Genomic DNA, 24,281 nt, shown 5'->3' with positions numbered 1-24,281 from the left:
AAGTAGGGAAGATCTTCCACTTCCGAAATGGCGAACAACAGAGAATCCCAACAGGAATTCGTAATGCAAAGAAATAATCCAAATTGCAATCTAAAGACCATCTACAAGCATTGCTTAAATACCCATTAGGGAAAACTTTTCAGGGGTGTACAAAGATGGTCAACGGCAACACAAACTACGGAAACAAAAACAAAAATGGGTCTGAGATATATTAAATCAATCAGCCCATTAAAATAGTTTGATTAATGATTTATTTTATAACATGAACATTACAATCCTCCCCTCCCAAATTTTGCTTGTCTTCAAGCAAATGCAATGTCAAGTGTTGCAGAATGTGCTTGCCCTCCCAAGTTGCGTCAACCAACAGCAAGTGTTTCCAATGCACCAAATATTCCTTCACCGTGCGGCTTTGCAAAGTCTTCTCATACACTTTGATGATCTCGGTTGGTTCTAGAATGAGCTTTCCTTCTTCATTGAGCGGTGGAAGGTCTGTGGCTACTGTGACGTTTTGCCCTACGACCTTCTTTAGGCATGAAACATGAAAGACCTTATGGATACGGCTCCCCTCCAGAAGTTCCAGCTCGTAGGCAAATTCACCAATGCGACAAACTACACAATAAGGGCCATAAAATCGTGGCTTCAATTTTTCTTTTCCCTTTTATTTTATGAGGATTATCAATGGGGCTAGAACCGGAGATAAACCAAGACTCCTACTTCGAAACTTCTCTCCATTCTGCATCTATCGACATACATCTTTTGTTGATTTCGTGCCCGTTGTAAATTTTCCTTCAAGCATCTGAGGATGTCCTGTCCCTCCTGAAGCCAGTCCCTCGCCCTCGGTGCGCAACTGTCACCTAGAACAGTGTCAATGAAGGAAAGGGGTTTGTACCCGTATAGAGCTTTAAATGATGCTATTTCGATGGACATGTGGTACATGGTATTGTAACAATATTCCCCTAAGTGTATCCATTTGACCCACGCCCATTGTTGTGCTGAAACGTAATTCTGAAGGTAACCTTCGAGCCACTTGTTCACAATCCTCGTTTGTTTGTCTGTCTAAGGGTGGTAACTAGTACTTGGTGCCAATTTTGTCCCTGCCAACTAAAACAATTCTGTCCAAAAAATACTGATGAATCGCCTATCCCAATCACTGACAATGTTTCGAGATAACTTGTGCAGACGAAAGACTTCTCTAAAGAATAGATACTTGTGCAGCCTGAAAATCTGAGGAGATGACAAAGAAACGTGTGTACTTTGTCAATCTGTCAACCACCACAAAGATACAATCTTTTCCGTTCACCTTGGGAAGTCTAGTTATGAAATCCATCGAGATACTTTCCCACTTATGTTCTAAAATTGACAGAGGTTGCAATAACCCAACAGGTAGAGTATGTTCGGATTTGTTCTATTGGCAGACTGCACACTCTCTTACATACTGCCATACATTTCCTTTAAGTCCTTTCCATGAAAACCTCTCCCTGAAACTTCTATAAGTTTTAAGGAAGCCCAGGTGTCCTACCAAGAGTGAGTCATGTACCTCCTTCAAAATTTTCTGTTTCAATTTGGATTCTGGCACTAAAAATATCTTACTCTTATAGTAAATGATGTCATCCACCACTTTGTACCGATCATCCTGGGTGTTGCCATCCATTAGCTCACAAGCAAATGTGTTTTTGGAATATTCTACCAACAAATGTGCCTTCCAGTTAGTGAAAATCTAGTTTAGTGAGCAGATGGCGGGTTTCTTGGACAAAGCATCTGGAACCACATTGTTCTTTCCTTTCACATATTCAATGTCAAAATCAAAAGCCTAAACCTTGCTTATAAATTTTTGTTGCCTCTTGTTCAAATATTTGCTTCAGAAAATATCTCAAACTATTGTGATCCGTACAAACGACAAAATTGGCACCACCAGATATTGTCGAGACTTACTTAATGCATGTACGATGGCCAACATCTCTTTGTCGTAGATGGAATATAAGTGTTCTATTTGCATAAGCTTCCTACTCTCATAAGCTATGGGGTGTCTATCTTGCATAAGTACCACGCCAATGCCTTCTCTAGATGCATCGCACTCCAAAATGAATGGTCTTGTAAAATCAAGTAGTGCAAGTGCGAGACAAGTGCTCATTGCCTCTTTCAGTTTATCGAAAGTGAGTTGTGTCTTTTCATTCCACCGGAAAGACCCCTTCCTTGTTAGATTCGTTAAAGGGGTGCTGAGCTGAGAGAGCCCTTTAACGAACCCTCGCAAATCCGTCAGTGATTTTAGGGGAGGCCAATCAAGGATAGCCTAAATCTTCTCCCGATGAACTTGAACTCCATATTTACTGACAACATGCCCCAGGTACAATATTTCTGTCATAACGAATTCACACTTAGATTTCTTGGTGAACAAAGACTGCTCCTTCATGATCTTTAGGACTTCATCTAGATGCTTCAGGTGCTCCTCCCATGTTCTGCTATAAATAAGATCATCAAAAAATACCAATAAGTACTTACACAATTGTTTGTTGAAGATGTGATTCATGCATGATTGGAATGTAGTAGGTGCATTTGTTAATCTGAACGGCATGACCAGGAACTCATAATGCCCATAGTGACAACGAAAGGCCATTTTTTCCCCGTCTTACTCCCTAATGCAGATCTAATGGTATCCGAAACGGAGATCTATTTTTGAAAAGTAGACTGCACCATGCAATTCATCCAACAACTCATCTATCCTTGGAATGGGATATCTATTATTTATTGTTTTTTGTTCAACGCACAATAGTCTACACACATGCGCATTGTCCTGTCCTCCTTTTTGACCAAAACCACTAATGACACGAAAGGGCTAGAACAAGGATAGATCCATCCTTTCTCTAGCAGTTCCTAAATCATTTTTCGATCTCATCTTTGAATTTCTTGGGATGGCGGTACAGTGTGGTTATGACCAACTTGGCTTCTGCTTCCAATTTGATAGTATGTTCAAAGCCTCGATGAGGTGGTATGCTAGGAGGAATGTCTCAAAAAGCTTTATCATGTTTACTCAAAATATTCTAGAGATCATCATCCTGGGGAGGTATCTGTTGCCCTTTATAGGTTTTGCCGAGACAAAACAATGTGTAGCCCAAGCAATGTCATTACGCCAAAAAATTGTCTCCATTTGATGCACAGAAACTTCCTTCAAACCTTCATTTGACATTCTGCGGAAAACAACCTTCTTTCCATCGACAACAAAAGTGAAATCCATCCCTTTGAAGCTCTAAGTGTATTCATCAAGTGTCTCCATCCACTGTATGCCCAAAATAACCTCCATGTCATCAAGGTCCACTATAAAGAAATCCTCGATCACCGTGTGATTTACCATTGTGATACTTAGTTGAGGAAGAAGGTGTGTGCAAGGCAAAAGAATCCCTCCGGCAACCTTGACCTAAAATCCTGCGTGCGTCTCCATAGGTAGACCTCTTCGTTTCACCAGAGAAGAGTTTATGAAGTTTAGAGTGGCTCTGCTATTGAGCATTACCATAACCCTTTGTCCTTGAAGGTTCCCCGCACACGAAAAACCTTGCACCTCGGGCTATTGACCAGGGCGATAGTTCATCCGTGCCATACCAATACTGCAATTATTTCCGTACGATTCAAACTAACCTAGTTGGTGTCGTCGTGATGTTGGTTGTCTTCGGAGGGTATTTCTTCCTATTCATCCTCATCATCAAACACGACCTCAATGTAATGGATCTTTTCTTTTCTGAGGCATCTGTAGCCAGGCTCCCAAGGTCCCTTGCAGTTGAAACATAGTTTCTTCCTTCAAAGCTCCTGTCTGGTGGCTTTGTCCAACAATGACTTCTTGGGCGGAGGTTTATTATCTTTGTCCCTTGGAAACACTGACGGTTTGGAATGTGAGTAACTTCACGAGGATGATGCCGATGATGTAGCCATACTTCGTGCCTTCTTAATGGCCTCTGACAAGGTGGCAGGATTGAACCCCTTTACCCAACCTTTCAGTGGTTCTGTCAGTCTGTCCATGAAGAGCACTATCTGTCTTCTTTCAGAAATGTTCGTGACCAAGATAGAGAGTTTCTAAAATTCCACAATGTACTGGTCAACCAATCCAATTTTCCTCAGTTGTGCCAAATCTTTGAAATTGAGTTCTGGATATTTACCATCAAATCGATCTATTAATCTCTCGGTGAATTCTGCATAGGTATTTACTTGAACATGCCCCAGTGTGATGGGGTCGTGATGCCACCATTCATGCGCAACTCCCTCCAAGTGTAAGGCTGTGAATTTAGTTGCTTCTTCTGGCATAGGATTCAGCTGGAAGTAAGTATTGGCCTTCATTACCCACGCTTGCACAAACATGGATCTAGATCTGTCAAATGGAGACAAATTTACTTTATTCAACTTCCTCCTAAGATCATCATTAAAATATCCTCTATTTTGGCCTCCCGAGTATCTCATTCTCAGATCTGCATAGTCTTTGTAGGATATATCTCCCTCCAAATTCACATTCTTCCAATCTTCCCTCAATTGTTCTTACATTTCTTCAAAGGTCGGTTGTTTCCCTCCATGTGGTACCTCCGTCTGTGGAGGAAAAGATGGCATCGTGTTGGATGAGGGTTTGCTTTACTGGATACCGAGTCTGCGTTGTGACCATTTTGTTCACCAGATATTTTATTGTCTACCAACTTCTTGAGAGTTTCTTCCATGAGTCATTCAGTATCATTGATCTGTGTTTGATTCCTCGCAAGCTCCCTTAGTAGTGCCACGAGTTTGGCAATTGTGGGTTCCAGTTCGGCAGCCATTCTATCAATGGAATGTGTTCTTTTTCTCTTCCGGTTATAAACTCTCATTCACTGTCCACAGGCTGGCAAGATCGAAGTTCTAATACCACTGTAATGTTCTATGCTAGCAATACACGATAAGCAAATTGTTTGGTACTAATGACAGTCTATGTGTTCCTAAATGGGGTTCGTACAATACAGAGTGAAGGTCGTACAATGGCAGGATGAGGGATGTCGTACGGTGAGGTTATGACAGTGGGGTGTGAAGGTACGATGGCAACAATTTGGAGGCCATACGATGTCTGTTGGGAGGCCCTACAGTGTGAATAAGGAGGGTCATACGGTGGCTTAAAGAGGGTCATACAGTGGTCTATGATGGTGTATGGTGGTGATGGAGGGTTGGTGTATGAGGTGAGAGCCAAGATGGTCATACAGTAAGCCGTACAACGGATAGATGAAGGATGGGAGGGGATGTACGATGGTGTGGGTAGATGGTAAGAATGAAGACCATACAGGCAATGAGGAAGCCGTACGAAAATGTTTGGAAGCCACATGGTTAAGTATCTGTGCCACACGATGAACGCAATCTTGTTCCCACATAAATAGATCCAAACACAATAATAGAAAACTTGAATATGAATAATCCTTCAATTAATATATGTCGAAAGATGATGCTCAAATTTGCCAAATCTGAGCGAAGTATTACAAGCGACGGAATAGGGTGAGGGTTGAATTCCACTGAAACCAAAAATAGCCAAGCAGGGAAGATCTTCCACTTCCAAAATAGCAAACAACAGAGACTCCCAATAGGAATTTGCAATACAAAGAAATAATCTAAATTGCATATCTAAAGACTACCTACAAGTCGCGCTTAAATACCCATTGGAGAAAACTTTCTAAGGGTGTACAAAGATAGCCGACAACGACACAAACTACAAAAACAAAAATAAAAATGGGTCCGAGATATATTAAATCAATCGGCCCATTAACAATAGTTTGATTAATAATTTATTTTATAAGGGGAACATTACATAGTGTAGTAGACCTAGATCCTTCATTTGAAATTTAGCTATAAGATCTTGTTTTCATTTTTCAATTAAGTGATCTTCACCTATTATTAAAAGATCATCAACAAATAAAACAAGTATTAACATATTACCATTAGATATTATGAAATATATGTTAAGATCAGCTTCATTATTTGGAGTATCCTATCTTGGAGAGGTACCTATCTATCCTTTCATACCAAGCTCATGGTGCTTGTTTGAGGCCATAAAGAGCTTTCTTTAGTTTACATACATATAGATTCTTATCTATTATAACAAAACCTTCAAGTTGTTCGATATATACTTCTTCATTAATGACACCATTTAAAAAATGCAGTTTTGACATCCATTTGATGTATCTTCCATCCTTTGGATGTTGCAATTGTTATAATTGTTCTTACAAAAGCGTATCAAGCAACTGCAGCAAAAGTTTCCACATAATCAATCCCTGCCTTTTGAGAACAACCTCGAGCAACAAATCTTGCTTTATGTTTTTCAATACTGCCATCTAAAGCATATTTGATTTTATATAACCACTTGGATGAAACAATTGATTTGTCTTTAGCCCTGGGTACAATATCCCAAACATCATTTTGTAATATGGATTGATATTCTTCGACCATGGCATCTTTTCAAGCTTGACAAGTTAGGACTTCTTTGACAGATGATTTTCAGATTTAGTAAGCTCAACCACTAGTGCAGTATAACAAGATTTATTTTTGGTTTTCTTACTCTCCCTGAAAATTTCATCTAGCTCAACATCATTTCTTCAATCATTTACCTTGCCCATAAAGGCCTTTTCTTAATATTAAAGACATCTCTATTTTCTGTATCTTGTAATCATACATTCTCCTCTGTTATGTTATCCCTCTGATTTTTAGTCTGTAGATTTTCATCTAAGTCTGTGATGGGCTCATCTTTTGTACTTGTTGATAGTTTGAAAGGAGTGTTTTCTTCAAATTTGACATCTCTGCTGATTTCAATTGATCTCTACCCAGGTACATAGACTCTATACCCTTTGTAGTTCTCACACTATACCCAACAAATATCCCTTTCTTCCCGGTTGGTTCTAACTTGGTTCTCTTTTCTTTAGGTATGTGAATGTAAACAAGGAAACCAAATATTCTGAGAGGACTTAAGACAGGTTTGATTCCTGTAAAGACTTCTTCAAGAGTTATATTTTCAAGGATAGAGTGAGGACATCTGTTTTTTAATATATACAGCAGTATTGGTAGCCACCGCCCATAATGAGAAGTGTAAATTTTGATCATGATGCATGGTTTTTGCTACTTCTTCAATTGTTCTATTTTTTATTTTTGCTACCCCATTCTGTTGAGGATTATAAGGTATAGTATACTCCCTCTTAATACCAACAGAGGTGTAAAAATCTTTAAAATATTCAGAGGTATATTCACCTTCATTTTTTGACCTTAGATTCAAACTGGTGCCATCAAAAATGGGGAGAGATAAATTGTTCATGGCGTGCTTCAAGTCCCTATTCTGTGCCCTAGGCCTCTTCTCCTGTTGTGGTCTCTCTATCTCCCTTTTCTAATTCATGTATTGAACAAAAGTTAGATTATGTTTAATCTGATCAAGGAACAGATCCCATTCATCCTACATAGCCATAACATTATCCGAAAGTAAACCTAGTGCTGCGGGTTGTGCTACCTCTTCCTTGGCATTAAAAACAGGCATCAATGGCCTGTCACTATTTTGTGTAGGGGCCCTAGCAGCTTGGGGTGATCCTGCCACACTACCACCTCCACTATGATGACTCGGTGCTCTCCTGTGAGTCGGCGCTAGTTGCTACATAGCACCTATAAGTTGCTAAAGTGCAGTAGCGATATTGTTCTGTCCATCTCTAATAGCCCGAAAGGTTTCCCTCACTTCCCATTCCTGTTCATTCCCTTCATGTGTCATTTGAATGATATGTACCTGTTCACCCTGTTCAACCTAGATACTTGTTGCAAAAGTTAGCTCCTCATCAACTGAATAATTGTCCTCAATGTCAATCTAATTTGAAGATCCTTCTTATTCAAGTCGGATGTGGCTAAATTTATAAGGTTTCCTCTTCATGCCTATCTGACATTTTTCCTATTTGAACTAGCTTGCAACTTAATAACTTACCCACAAGTCAACAGGTTTTGTGGCTCTAATACCATTGTAAGAATCCATCTCAAGAGGGAACACAGACTAGTCCATAATTCAAAGTAATATTTATAGAAATGACAATGTGCTTATAATCCGACAATCTACTCTCACATTATGGCAGAATGCATATACCACTGTTATAAATTATGAGTAAGTGCAATACATTTCATTTCTATACCAAAATAGAGTCAAATGCATGAACTAAACCCACATATGTTCACATAATACCAACATACAATACATAGAGAACCTGGCAATTTTCGTGATGGGAGGAATGAGTAGTTTGCGTGACTGGGTTTGGTGTACTCCACGTCCCGTGAAGGCCTTTGTGACAATTCCCTCGGGTATTTCCAGCAACCCCTTACTATGTTGTGAGAGTACATCTGCAGTCGTGGTCATATGGGCTTCTAACATCCACGTTTGCTGTCATACATTCCCCCAATACCATTCGGCACCTGCTATCTATCCAGCCCAGCTAATTACGACCTGGTGTGTTCAGTTCCCTACACAATCTCTACATCTGGTTCTAACGTTGAATTCTCTAATATCACTGTTGCCACCACCCACAACTTCCTTTACAACTCGTGGAATCATATACAAGTTCCTCCCTGTGTTATTAACGACTCCTGTCTTCTCATCAATTCTGCGGTGAAGAGTAGGAATCCCAATACCACTACCTCCAAATGCTACAATTTGCACTACTGTATTCAACGGACTTCTACTAGTATTATCAAACTTCACTAGGCCCATACCCATTTTAGCTACAGTTCTCCTATTGCAGACCCAATACGAGCAATGTCTTTCCACACTATGTTCTTTCAGAAATAATTCTCCAAGGAGCAGTTGGGGGCTACATCCAACTCCTCACACTTTCTTTTAAGGGGTTTCGTCCTTAAGAACAACCTGTTACATCCCAATCTTTGAACTAATTTAAAATATAGCCATTGTGGTTCACATGAAGTCAATTGACAATTAAATTTGTTATAATCCTGCGAAATGGTAAGATGGTTAGTCGTTATAATTTCATGTGAAGATAACATGCTAGTTGATTATTTATCACGTATTCATGGAATTGAATAGGCAGTTAGCCGTTATGATTATTTATGATTAAATAACTTGTTATAGTAATACGATTTAACTACGGAGAATTTTCTTGTAAGAAGCATGTCGAAGGGTGGAAGCATTATCAAAAAAGAATTGGGCACAGGAGCATCACCATCACTGGGCAAATGGGTTGAGGACCTAGCGACTTGAACATCAAGATACAATTGATGGAACCACATGAGCTATTAAATAAACAATTTAAAACATAAAATAAATTAATTAAAATATAATACGTACTTTAAAGGTTTGATTGATCTTTCTCAATATTATTTTAATTTATACCTATGTACATACACATAGAGATAAATATAAAGTGACACCATAATATTATCTTCTTTATAATGATACCACCTCACAAATGAATTTGTGTACATAGATAAATATAAAGAATAATAATTTCGATTTTAAACCTTCAAATTTTCTTCCAACCTTTATTCTTTCCTTTTTCCTTATTTGAAACCGATTAAACACTTGGCATTTTAAATGGACAAAATATTCTTAAGTTACAGAAGCCAAGGAGCCACGTTTTCTTTCTTTTTAATAGAAGTCGTGGGTGAGAGGCAAATATCTTTTTCCAAGCACCCGACTACCTTTCTCAAGATCGGCTTCCTTTATCAATTCTTACTCCTCCATTAATTTCATCTTTCTTTTGCTCATAGTTTCCGATTTCATTCACCAGTCGAATCTCTACAAACTTCATTCAAAATCTCTACAATTTTTAGCAGCGTCTTTCTTGTTACAAGTTGGTTGTATATTGTCTTTGTTGGAGTTGATGGTTTCATATGCACACTGTGATTACGCCTAGTAATCAATTTGAAGAAGAGCCGAAATCCATGTTGTTACTAGTCTATACCATGGCAATAATCCTTCCCACGATTTCATGCCCATTCAGACATTCTGCCAAGAATCGTGAGTGTTATTTTTGTAGGAGCTATGACTTGATCTTTACAAGTAAGGTGTGGCGAAGTAGCTGAGGGTTTAGCAAGACAATATCATCAATTTGTCCAGGTTATGTGGAACACCCGAAAACAATATTTCCAATTTGATTTCCTTGTATTAAAGGTACAATAACATCAAATTTCATAGCAACAAGTTTCAACATTTATCATGATGATATCTTGTTTGATATATTGTTTGATTTTACAGATTGAACTTCTTTTATTTTAGCTTTGTTCATGGCAAGTGATAGCCAAGTAACCATAGTATGGATCCATAAATCATTATGCCAATGAATATTAAAATTAAACAATAAATTCTACAATTGTCGTCGGTAGAAATTGTGTATCAGCTGACGGGTCCCTTCGGGAAGGTTCTTGTTATGTAGTCGACGGGTCCCTTCGGAAAGGTTTTTGTTATGTAGCGACATGTATCTGGCCGACGGACTCCTTCGAAAAGGTTCTTCGGAAAGTATTTATACACCCTCTTGGGTCATTGTAAAGCATGGAATCATCAGATATCATCAGAGCATAATGTATTGTTTTGGCATATGCGAATAATAATAAGAAGCTCTGCTATTCATATCTATTGTCTGTGCGTAATTTTATATTGTCTGGAATTGGCATAAAACTGTACAGTTTCCTTCACACATGAATGTAAGGATTTTTAGCTATTTTAACCATCCACCGTACGGATTTTTTTAGCATAGTGACCGCACGGATTTTCTGGGGGGTTTTGATTAGTACGGATTTCTACATGTGTTGTACGGATTTTTGAGGAAAGCCACTGGTATTGTATGGATTTTGGCCGTACGACGTACAGAATTTGGAGGAAGTTGGAAGTAAAGGCAACGTACATGAGTTTTAGCAAGCAGAGTATGGCTTCTTTCATGTAGTCATAGTACGGATTTCCACAGAGTTGAGGATGAGGAAGGATATTGCTACAGTACGGATTTCAATGGATAAGTTTCCTATGTGCTTCAATATGAATTTGCAAATTTAAAGCTTCCAGTTGTGTACGGATTTTGTAGAAGGGGATGTGTACAGATTTTTGAAGATTGAAAGACTTGGCGTACGAAATTGAAAGATTATAGTTCTATTTTAATATTCTCAGGGCTTGGCGTGAGGAAGGGCCTTCCAAAATTTGGGGTCTAGGCATACGACTTCTACAAGATATGGCATTCAGATTTTGAATGACATTACAAGTTATTGCATAAGGAATTGGCATACAAGGTTAAGGTTGTAACATAACAAGGGTGACAGGGGTTTTCTTTAAAAAAAAAAAAACGTCGACAAATCAGGAATGCTCAGAATGAGTAACGAATGATGCCACAAGGTAGAGGAAGAATCAGCAGTTGCCAGAAAGAGTGTGGCATCAGAAGAAATCACAAAAATAGTGTGTTCCATGCAATTTTGTGTGGGTTTCAAAATGTTGATTTGGTCTTGGTGGCGAGGGGCGCTGCCCCTCAACCCTGCCCTGTATCGTGACATGGAGCGCTGCCCCTCGACCCAGTTGGGGGCATTGCCCCCTAGACCCCCAGTCGTTGCGGTTATCAGTCATGGGAAGTCTGACCCGTTGATGAGTCTTGGAGCTGCTGAAGGCATGGAGTGTCTGTGCACTAGAGGCACTTGGAGTAGGTGTTGGACGTGAAACTGTCTTGGTGGATGCATGTAGAGCTTGGGAGGAGTTGATCATCTAGTTGAAGGCAGTGCAGCGACACTTGGCTTAGTGGACCCAGAGTTGGAAGCAGAGAAAGCGGGACAGGTGGCTATCAAGGTCAGCTTGACTAAGGAGACAATATTGTGGCTATAAATGCAATGTGGGTTGGAGACCAGTTTGGTGCAAGCACAGAATGAATGTGAAAGTGATGTGGCAGATCTATCTTGTTGTAGTTAGTTGTTTTGAGTTTTGTTCTGTAGTCATCAGGAGACGACTTTTCTTTTTGGGGGGGATTGATGTCGTCGATAGAAATTGTGTATCAGCTGACGGGTCCCTTTGGGAAGGTTCTTGTTATGTAGCTGACAGGTCCCTTCAGAAAGGTTCTTGTTATGTAGCGACATGTATCTGTTCGACGGACTCCTTCGAGAAGGTTCTTCGGAAAGTATTTATACACCCTCTTGGGTCATTGTAAAGCATCGAATCATCAGATATCATCAGAGCATAATGTACTGTTTTGGCATATGTGAATAATAATAAGAAGCTCTACTATTCATATCTATTGTTTGTGTGTTGATTTCTTTACCCAGTACGGTAAAACAACAATCTTTAAGAATATAAACTCTCAAATCACAGATTGAGAAATGCTGGAAGTACATAATCTTCATGAAATCAATAAGTCGGTTGCTCTGAAAATTCCGAACACCTGGGATTCACCCGGTTGTATAGCCAAGGAAAAGGGTGAAGAGGTGAGAGAAAGAAATCTGCAATAACATGAAATAGAATCAAATGTGACACAAAAATGTTTATCATTTTTAAAAGGAATCATTTAATAGCTCATGCATGATCGTGCTTATTGTATTTCTCCTGTTGTCAAGTCGAGTGGTGTGATTAGATACCAGAATGCTTAGTGGATGACAAGGTGTTTCATGTCTAATTCTGGGTAGGGAGGGTCTTTCTCATTAGAGATTGTGTTGGGATAAATGGTCCGAGGTTGGGTGGTTAAGCCCCTGACAATGTTCCCCTCTCCACAAAATGTCGGACATGCACCAGATAAAGATAAATTATGCATTCAAATATTTGTCGAAAACAGGGATTTTTACTTTTATGATGTATGTTCAAGTAGAAGGTAAGATTAATTGAGTGTATCATTGTTACAATTATTTCTTTAAATGAAAGCAACTCTTATCGTCAATATAATTGGCAATCAGTTAGATCGGTTGATCTTCTAACTAAATGTGAAATATTTGCGAGAGATGGATTTATTTGATAAATTGTAATTTCGGTCTTTCATTTATAAGAATATTGATTATGAGCATATTTTCTAATTTTATGTTATTGCCATAGTTAAGCAAATTGGAAGGAAAGGAATAATAAAGTGGTATTTGAAGCCCTAAATGATACAGTGGTATCTGAAGCCCTAAATGATCCAATGGTAATCGATGCCCTAATTGATACAGTGGTATGGGATGCCCTAATCAATATAGTGGTATTTAATGTTAATCATCATTTGATTTTGATATAGTGGTATCTGTGGACTAACCTGGTTGGTTGCAAAAGCATCCCTAGATTGATTTCCGTCTCGAATTCCATGGTATGTGGTTTTTATTTTCCATAGTAAATTCATTTATGGTGTTTTAAATTCTTAGTTAAGAATTCATATGAACGAAACTAATTTAACGGTTTTCCCTATGAAATGAAGTAATAACTGAATTTCTTTGAATATGTTAGTTGTTAATTAAGACTCGGAAAAAGTGGATGTTACACAATCAGTCACATTTAAGCAACCTTGATATTTTGTTTAGAACACTATTATATTTCATGGTGTGAACCCCAAATTTAGCTCCTTGCCTTTATAACCTCGATGTGAGGAGAAATACAAACAGCTGGGCAATGTGGGATAAAAGTCAATTTCGTCTTTTAGTCACTTAAGTTACTTTTGTCATAAAGTGACTTTAAGTCATAAAGTAACTTTAGAAATCAACTTCATAAAATAAAGTGACTTACTATAGGAAGTTCCCAATTAAATAATCTCCCCAATGAAACCAAATAGAATCCAGTGACTGGCTGGCATCCTCAAAGTAAATGCTGTTAGCCTATACGGTCGGAGAGAAAGACCAACAAGGCGTCATAAGGCCTAGCGCAGAGAAGGGGACATTACACGTTCAATGTATCTTAGAGAGGAGCATTAGAGAATAAATGCTAAAAACATGTCAAAGTCTGCCAAAAAGTTCCACTCATTATCTTGCTCACATTCCTCCTATCAAGGCATCCCAAACTGATAACGTTTACTTTTACGTGGATCCCTTAATACAGAACAGACATTACAAAGCATATGTAAGTTTATCCAGTTGTAAACACAACACTTTGCACATATTGAACTCAAAAGAAGACAGCAATCTCACTGAAACAGCAGATATTGGACAAACTGGTCAAGCATCTTAAGCACCTTAATTGGTCGAGCACCTTAAGCCAGTTAAGTTGGTCAAGCACCTTAAACTGGTCAAGTACCTTAATCTGGTTAAGCTGGTCAAGCGCCTTAAGCTGGTTAAGCTGGTCAAACACTTCAGTGTGTACATCCTTTTGACATCAATGATGAAAACATCCAACAGTTCTCATATAATTTAGGGCAATTTGAGTATTTTATGTATGAAATAAAAATGCCAAATAAATAGAGCTGTCCATTAGCTACTTTTATGATAGTTGTAGATGTTGTTTATATTCTAGCAATCAAGGTGTTTGGCCTAAAGATGGCAATAGTCTTCTGATAGAAAAGAGATAATTTATCCCATATGGCTTTCTCTCTTGATCTATGCAACCAATTCCTTATTGATACTTTCCATTGTTTGGACATATTTTAGCCGCTTCTGAATGCCAAGTTCAATGAAACTAAATTAGAAAATCAAGTTCAATAGATTATCAATGGAGACAGCTATAGAAAAGTATTATTGTCTTCATGAGAGATTCAGTAGTTGTCAATGATGCAAACAAAACCCAAATCTCATACAATATAAATAGTATCCTAGGAGAGATAACAATGATTCTCCACATGCTAACATAACCCCACCAATAAATAGGGTTGCAGCCTCCTAAACCCAGTGCTTGGGCTGAACTTACTATCTAAGTAATAATGAAATTATTATCTTGTTGGCCAACTCCTTGGAGAGGAAATGCTTCTCCTTTAGGCCAATTATGCTCTGATTGTAAAAGTATTTATTATATTTTGAATTTGTATGGAAGACTGACTCCCTCATGATGCAGGTCTTCCTTGGTATAGACATCTCTCTCTGTATGGTCACCCCTCTTTGGGACTTCAAAATAAAAATTATTAATTGCAAAGAGGGTCGACTTCTTGTGAATAATAACCTCTCCTCAAGAAGAAGTACAATGAGATAAAAAAGAAAGAGAAGTTGGAGATAAAAAGGGGAAAGAGAATAGAATGGAAATTATTGGAATAAGAGCAGATCAGGAACAGAATTAGGACAGAATTAGAGCAGAAATACATGTTAAATATCTGCAATCAAATGAGAAGGATGAAGTTGAAAAAGGAGGAGCAACAATATAATAATATAATCAAGAGCAGACTGTGAAGATGAATAGACGCAAAAGAATTTCATTTGATGGAGATAGATCTAAGAGATCAATCTGAGAATTCCATTTGACGAAACATAATAAAAATAAGAGGATTAGCCCAAGCAGATATAGATGGAAAATAAGCAGCAAGTAGACGTCAATGAAGTCAAATCTCAGACAAGGAATCAGATCAAGATTACTATATTATCCATATTGAGAGAAGATATAGATCGAACCGAACAGACCTCACTTAGAATAGAGAATTTGAATACTACTTCAAAAATTGTATGAAGTGTCAATGGATATTGTCTCTGATTGCTTGCCTATGAATTAAAAACCACGTGTTTTAACATATTTATCTATGAGTTGGAGAAAGTAAGATAAGGAGATACAGTTTGCTGGCTGTTCCAAACTACGCATGTCACCCCAAGGGATGGAGTTGGTCATAGTTGGATATTCCTGCCTCTTGTGGAAGGAGAGGTGATTTCATTGTCCCAAGGAATGGAATTGCTCTAGTTGGATATTCCTATTGCTTGTGATATAAGGGCAAGTTGACATAATGTGAATGTGACGTACTGTTGGTTAGTTGGACTGAGTACACCACCACAAGGGATGAAATTGGTCCTAGTTGGACATTCCTGCCTCTTGTAGGTTGAGAAATGAACTGATTACCCCAAGGGATGGAATTGGTCATAGCTAGACATTCCTACCACTTGTGGGATACTCCAAGGGATGGGACTGGTCATAGGTGATGTTCCTAATGCTTGTGGGATAAAGGCAAATTGCAATTATGCAAATGTTATCTGCTCTCAAGCCTAGTGGGTCTAGGAAGTTTACTAGCACCCTCTCGAAGCTCCTACCAAGATGAATTTATGATTGGTTAAGTTATGTTAAACTTCAATTTGGAGATATTACAAAGGAACTCCATCAATGAAATTAGTTTGATGGAAAGATATGAAAGATAAGTTTTATGGATTATGTTGGAATTGTAATTTTAAGGGCCAAAAACTAGGGCATTACACATGCACATAGGCTATAGTAATCCATATCTACTATTAATCTTGTCAATTTCCCAATCACACTAGTTCCATCAAATTCCAATAGATCCTTCATAAACATTTTTATGCTTTTCATCATCTCTTGGAGACATATATGATTGAGAATAGTAATGGACTAGGACTCATCGATATTTGACAAAAAGATGTGGTGCTAATAACTAATTCATAAATCTCTCATAGAAGCTCTTAGCAAGAAGAGTTTCAAAAACTTTGAATCAAACACCAAATATGTCAGCTAAGCATAGACTTGGCATTGTAAGTTAGTTCCCACTATCTGATATAGAGTTTTATGCTTCAACTTTCTTAACTTGGGATCCTAAGTAATCAAAAGATGTGATGTCCCCTTTTGGGAGGATCTTGGATCTTGCCCTAAAATCACAAATTCAAATAAAAATAAGAAATATAGCTCCTTAAGATACAACTTAGTATTTACAAATTTCCTTTCCAACATTAATTTTGATTTAGCACTTGCAATAATGTTAGACAACATATGAAATATAATGAATAAGATTGATTATTTCTATTTAGGGTTAGGGATCCAATCAACAATTATAAGCAAATACATCACAATAATCATCTGAATTTATTTAGAAAATCATCCAATAGCCATCCATGGTTCCATTAACCATATTTACAGTTTGGACAGAAAATCTACAAAGGGTGCCCAAATATGCCCTGACCGAGACAACTTGCCCCTAGGCCCACAAGCAGAAAGAACAGACCGTGATGATTCCATCCCTTGTAGTGGACTACTTTATTTAATGAAACCGGAGTCATAGAGAAAGATTGTTCATTCCAATTAAGCCCGAGAGTGTGCAACACTTGACAAAGACAACTCACCCCTTGGCTCGCAAGTGGCAGGAACATCTTGTAATGATTCCATCCCTTGGGGTGAGCTATTTAATTCGAGGGAACCTATATCTACCACCTCTCCCTACAAATTTCCTTCCATTTCTTAAATGATTGTTTATTTTGCTTCCCACGTCCAACCATCATAGGGATTGGGGAGGATAACATAAAGAGTGCCCAAGGCCACCCACAACTAAGCCCCAACATCGTAGAGTACCCGACCAAACTAAACCCCTAGACCTCACAAGTGGCAGGAACGTCCAACTAAAAAAATTCCACCCAACTCGGGATGATGACCTACATCAATTCTCAAATGCATCTCCTCCCTCACCCACATATGATTGTTTCCTTGGGAGAATAATAAATAAATTAAGAACATATATTGATTAGCATTTCACCTAATTAACTATATCAAACACGTAAGAATTTGCGGGTTAGAAAATATCTTCATTATGCATACACTAAGCATATATCTCATGCATACCACAATTGAACAAGAATCCTATTGCCCACAACAAATAGAAATTTCTGATCTGGTCGATCAATGTGCTTGATTGTTGATATATTATGAACTGGTCTGCTCTTTATGAGCACCAATTGCTGATTGAGTTGATTTTTTCTTCATGCCTCCCTCCATCAAGTTATTCCACATTTTATATCTTAATATCTCTATAAAGAGACAGAACCCTTGGAAAATTGCTGCCCTTAAAGAAATGATCATGCCCCTTCAGAACCGAACTCTTTATAAGACTCCTTCAAAACCACTCACTGCCAATGTCTATTCACTTAATCACACCTCTTAGTGACACTTAAATCTCTGCCTTGTTTATTCATTTCATTGCATCTCTTAATGATACTTCAATCGCTGCCATTGTTTATTTATCAAGTGCTTTTGAAAATCATAATCGCCAATGTATATTAATTGTATTGGTTGCTTTTTAAAACAAGATTGAAGTATTTGCCTTTATACTAATTATTGCTGCTGTTCATAGTAATTGAATCACTGCTTAATGAAATTGCTTCTTTAAAAATACCAAGGCCTCCTAGTCTTCTGTAATCACAGCCTATCCCATCTTCCTTCTACCCCCCTTCATATTTGTGATTGGCATATCCTTGGAAATAATAATGAGATCGGCTAGCATATTGCTTATTTTTTGTTTCATTGTATATTTCATAATACAAGAGCGAGTTGGCCGACAGCTATTTAGTGACCAGCCATTATTATTTGCACTTAAATCCTATAGATTGGCTTCTTATTGCTGTGATTCATATTAACCCTAGGTGAGGCATGACAAAAGAAAAGAAGAGCTTCTCATGCTATTTCTGCTATACTTCCATGGAATATTCAAGGTTTGTTTCATGGAAGAAATCTTAGCAATAGCACCATATCACATTTCAAAATAGTGTTTGGCTCTATGTGTTCAACTATATAAGCTTCCAAAGCAAAGTCATTTATAAGAAAGAGACTCACTGGATTCAAATAAAGAAAACAAGTTTTTGGGAAGAAACTTATCCAAAAGAAACTGAAAAAAGTATGTCGCTACATTGTCAATTGCATTGATCCTGACAATAGAACTGAAGTGTCTATATTTACAAAAGAACCAATATGGAGGGGTTAAATTTGGCAAAATATATCAATCCGATGAGAGTGTGACTTGCACTCCACAAATAAAAGGATTAGACTTAGTACACCACTCGTGCCTTCAATTTCAAAGTACTCGGTCAATTATTCAAGAGTTGATCAGCAAACGTGGATTTGCTAATAAGGTCTACCTAGTGGTGTTTCTGTCGAGTGTTGTTCATGGAATTTAAAAAATTGGGATTTCTACAAACCTTGGTTTAGCCAAATCAAGGTGTTGCATATCTTCATTCCGATTTTCGAGATTTTACTTGAACCATTTGTTTCACTTGGAAGATGCATGTGAAGACAGATTTTTATGTGTAAGCTTGGAGTTGAAGGCAAATTTCAAAAAGTAGTCCAATCTATTATTTTTACACTCCTTAAAAAACATAACCAGGTTTTGATTTTCAATTCCTACTTGCTAGTAGGAAGTTGGAAAACCTGGTTTTGAGGCAAAATTGGAAGTCTGGTATGCTAATTCCATTTTGCCAATTTTGAAACAAACACAAAAAATTTCAAATCCAGATTTTGAAAAAGACAAGTCCTGTCATCTTCCAGGAACCAAATGGATGGTCCATTTGGTTCGTGGAATTTAAAAAACTAGGATTTCTACAAACCTTGGTTTAGCCAAATCAAGGTTTTGCAAATCTTCATCCGATTTTTGGGATTCTACTTGAATCGTTTGTTTCACTCGAAAGATGCATGTGAAGACACATTTTTATGCATAAGCTTGAGGTTGAAGGCAAATTTCAAAAAGTAGTCCAATCTATTGTTTTTACACTCTTTAAAAAACATAATCAGGTTTTGATTTTCAATTCCTACTTGCTAGTAGGAAGTTGGAAAACCTGATTTTGAGGCAAAATTGGAAGTCTGATATGCTAATTCCATTTTGCCAATTTTGAAATAAACGCAAAAAATTTCAAATCCAGATTTTGAAAAAGCCAATTCCTGTCATCTTCTAGGAACCACACAGATTAAGGACTGCAATTTACACCTCACAAGAGGAGAGACATCATATGTTACAAGAAGCATGCATCGCACAAGAATTTAGTAAACTTTCTAGTTTGACTTGTATCTGGCAAGTTCTAGAATGTTTGATTTCCACTGTCTAATGGACAACCTAATGATATGGCATGTGATAAGCTTAATTTTCTCAAGAAGAAATCATACGGCATGGCATGCGACAAGCTTTGCCAATCAAGAAAAGGCTTTAGGGTTAAATTCCTTAGGCTAAGATGCTCACATTATTTTTAATGTGATAATAACATCGCTCAGAAGCACTTGTATGCCTTATAAGTCACTTGACCTTTTTATTACTAACAAAATACGAAATAAAGTTCATCGAAGAAATGGATATTCATACAGATTAATGAATGCAAAGATGATTTAAACAACTAAGTGTTCAAAATCCGACAAAAAACAATAAATTTGTAGTGTATTTATAGATGTAGAGTATGCCAAAGTTCCTTGCTCCATGTTTCCAGTAATTCTTGATCTAGTAATATAAAATCAATCTTCCTAAAAGAAAATGGTCTTTAGTCTAAAAGTGATTCGAAAGTTTTTGAGAGCAAATCTGCTCCCATTATTATTCAATCCCAAGGTTTGTTGTTCAAGGCAAGGATCACTAATGGTGCTGAAAAATCCACCTACAAATGCACCCATTGCAATCAAACTGTTGCTGGACAGATCTCGGCATTAGCAACAATGGCAGGTAATGGTGGTAAGTCTTTAAATATGTCTACACTTGTTTCTAATAGTGCATGGATAATTGATTCCGGTGCTACGGATCATATGATGTTTGATTCTAGACAGGTCTCATCCCTTAAACCGTCCTCAAAAAAATTTCTTTCCACTGCCAATGGCTCTCCGACCCCAATTATTGGAGAAGGATCCTTACCTCTCACTGATACGTTGAATCTAGATTCTATTTTAGTGGTTCCATCTTTGGATTACAATTTGTTGTCAGTTTCCCAAATCACCACTACTTTACTTTGTGTTGTAATTTTTTGGCCTAATTTATGTGTGTTTAAGGACATCCAAACGAGGTAAACGATTGGTCGTGGTGTTAGGCGAGGGAAGTTGTATTACTTGGACCTGGAGTCAAAGAGTTCAGACAAGCTACGTCAAGCTCTAGCGATGGATGGCTCTAAGGGGGACAAGCAGAAATCTGCAGTCTAGTTATGGCATCGACGTCTGGGACATGCTTCCTTCGGTTATCTGAAGAAATTATTTCCTAGTTTATTTGCAAAATTTGATGTTTCTAGCTTCCGGTGTGAAGTTTGTGAACTTGCAAAAAGACATCGTGCTTCTTTTCCATTAACTTTGAATAAAAGTCTAGTTCCATTTATGATCATACATTATGATGTTTGGGGTCCATCCAAAGTCACTACCTTGGGTGGATCACATTGTTACTTTTATTGATGATTGTACTAGGATGACTTGGGTATGCTTAATGAAGTCTAAAAGTGATGTGAACTTGTTATTTCAAAAAATTTATAACATGATTCGTACTCAGTAGAATGCACAAGTTCAAGTTCTTCGTAGTGACAATGGAGGCGAATATTTGAGTTTTGAACTTCAGCAGTATCTGGAAGCACACGAAACTATTCATCAAATTACTTGTTCCAATACACCTCAGCAGAATGGGGTAGCTGAGAGGAAAAATCATCACTTGTTGGAGGTTGTTCGTGCTTCTCTGATAGAAGCCCATATGCCATTATCCTATTGGGGCAAAGCACTTACCTCTGCAGCATATTTTATCAACCGGGTATCCTCCAACACTATCGATTTCCAGACACCATCTCAGGCTCTCGCTGAGGCAGTTGTTGCTCCTGCTGTCCCAAATTTACCTCGTCACGTCTTTGGTTGTGTAGCTTTCGTACACTTCCATAAGCATCAGCGCAACAAGTTATCTCCTTGAACACTGCGATGTGTCTTTCTAGGATATGCTGCTTATCAAAAGGGGTACCGATGCTATCATCCTCCAACTCAACGAATGTTTATTACACTAGATGTAGTTTTTCATGAAGACTCGATGTATTTTTCCTCTAAGCCTGAACTTTAGGGGGAGTACCAAAAAAATAGTTTAGGAAAGAATAGTTTAGGAAACAGCTGTAGGAAAGCTACAGGAAAAGAAAAAATAGTTTAGGAAAGAAAGCTCTTTCAATATTAGAAACAATCTAATATTGCAACAAATGGCAATGTTGAGTTTCTTGGTTTAAACTTTACACCATATAGGAAGCTTAAAGAGTTAAAGAAAGACGTATTCTCCACGTAATGTCCAGCTTCGTCAAGCACGTCACACAGCCTAGAAGCTTTGCAATGTCATCTAATGTTAAGCAGTCGACAATGCAACGTTGATTTTTTGATCAAGCAATGAAACTGATTTGACAAGGATTTCAATTCGATAGGCTGCAAACAAAACTCTAATCAATAAAAACTGCTCACATTTTACCGTTTGAACGAAGGGCAATGGCTGGGATGATTCATTCCTCTAAGCCTCGCATTAGATATTCCCACTTGAATCATTCACAGACACTTGCACTGAAACCAAAAACTTTGACCTCATTTCATCTACTCCCATGATAAATTTATTGTTTGGAAACCGAGCTAAAGTAATGGCATTCCTATACAGATTGATTCCCACAGAGTAGACAGAATCGAATGGAGTGAGAAATGAAACAGGAAAATAAAACAGCACTAAACCAATTCTTTAAAGAACGACAACAACAGTTGCATTTTGCTTACTCGAAGGAAAGTGAAGACCACCCACTCGCTTTCCTACCGCGCCTAGCCTCATTTCAAACAATTAGAAAACTCAGTTTCCTACCGAGTCCCGTGCTCAGTATATATTCAAACTTGCAGAAGATAAGACGACCTTTTTGCATTTGCAATCGCATCATTACGTTTTATATCCATCGGTTTTAAAATGTAAATAGGGAATAGGAAAATCAAAATAATTAGCAACTGCGTGTTTTGTACTTATGCCGATGGAGTGACTTCACATATTTTACTTCCATTCTATTATTAGATAAAATATGTCAGTTTGAACTTCAAAAAAAAATTACACAAGAATAAAAATTCTATAATAAAATAAAATGAAGTAAGAATAAAAATTCTATAATAAAATAAAATGAAATTTCAAATTAATGTAGTAAAATTGGTTCGGAAGAATAAAGAAAAAGGTGATACTTTTTCAATTTTATGCTTTAACTAGTGATTAAATTTTTTTCTTTATCAGTAAGAATTAATATATATCAGTAATTATATTTATAAATAAAATTTAAATTTAAATTAATATCATTATAAAAATAATAATTATATAACATTTTTATTAATTAAAATATTTTATATGTTATAATAAAATTAATTAAATTTAAATTAGATTTATATAAAAACTAAAGGCAAGTACTAAGTCACTATGTGGCACTTGTTTGTACATACAACATAAAGTAAATAAATCAAGATGAATGTAACCTATTTGTCTTTATAAAATGAAGGTACATTAAAAAATTTGTGTTCCATAGATTTCTTTGGGAATTCAATAAAGAATAACTTGCAAAATTTGATAAAACTATGCAGATGTTAAACTCACTTTTGATAGTGTCTATCAAAAGATCAAGAAATCTATTTAATACATTATTTTAGAAAACCTTCAATTTTGTCCTAAAATTAATTTTGACAAAAAAAAGTAAAACATAAATCAACAAATTTATTTCATAATCAAAAGTTTCCTTCCAAAAAAAAATTGGATCTTATTCTAGATGTAAGTTAGAAAATTTACAAGAGACTTCAAATCTCATTCACATTATATACAATAAAAAAGAAATTAATCAACAATATATAATATATAAATTAAATTAATCAAATTTACAAATGCAATCAAGACATAATTAGTGTAAAAAGACACTTATGTAAAAAATTTACATATATTTTTTCAAACGAAAAAACTATCATAACTCTTTAAAACCAAAATTTGATAACTTATATAAAAAGACATGAAAGAAAAGTCATTAAAATAAACACATATTAGTAAAATGTTCAATGCTACATCTTCAAATCATACGCATTTATTACTTTCTAAGTCACTATCAGTTCCCCTTCATACTTATATTGTGACTAAAAACATTTTATCCAAATCAATCATGTATAAGCATATTTAAATTGGATGTCATTGCCCAAATCAGTCTATATACAAAGTTAATAACAGGTTGAAAGGAATGATATTAAAAAAATTCACCAAAACCTAATATCATTATTTCTAAATCAAGTCATAAATGACAGTCAACTATCTGTGACTAACTTAAATCAATTTTGAACAAAATCAATTTCATTGTTTCTCAATTGGTGTCCATATTCAACAAACCCAATACTTCCAAAAGAAAATTTATTAATTTTTTTTAGAACTAACTGATTCTTGAATCGATTGTAATTCAATCCATATTATGTCGATACTAATTTTTGAGAATTGGGACTCATATTAAACACAAATGATAGCAAGATTTTCTTTAGTTTGAAACCA

The 24,281-nt window shown here is 36.8% G+C and overlaps 1 protein-coding gene across 3 annotated transcripts in view; it reads right to left on the bottom strand.

Annotated features, from left to right (window-relative positions):
* The window catches only part of LOC149565731 (uncharacterized), a 228,421-nt gene extending 205,728 nt beyond the window's left edge, over positions 1-22,693 (bottom strand). Inside the window, exon 1 of one of the 3 annotated variants that reach the window (XM_089819227.1) lies at positions 22,508-22,693. In XM_089819227.1, the coding sequence (XP_089675353.1) occupies positions 22,508-22,559 (52 nt within the window). In that variant the 5' untranslated portion in view covers positions 22,560-22,693. Of the gene's footprint in view, positions 1-22,214; positions 22,294-22,507 lie in introns of those variants that run through there. The other 2 variants (XM_089819226.1, XM_089819228.1) reach the window with 2 other exon arrangements.
* Between the last annotated feature and the right edge of the window lie 1,588 nt (positions 22,694-24,281).

Source organism: Cupressus sempervirens, chromosome 3 (genome assembly GCF_028749045.1).
Source record: "Cupressus sempervirens isolate cs-2001-9-10 chromosome 3, ASM2874904v1, whole genome shotgun sequence".
Lineage (NCBI taxonomy): Eukaryota > Viridiplantae > Streptophyta > Pinopsida > Cupressales > Cupressaceae > Cupressus > Cupressus sempervirens.
Note: the sequence above shows the minus strand (reverse complement) of the source record. Positions and strands in the feature narration are given on the sequence as shown.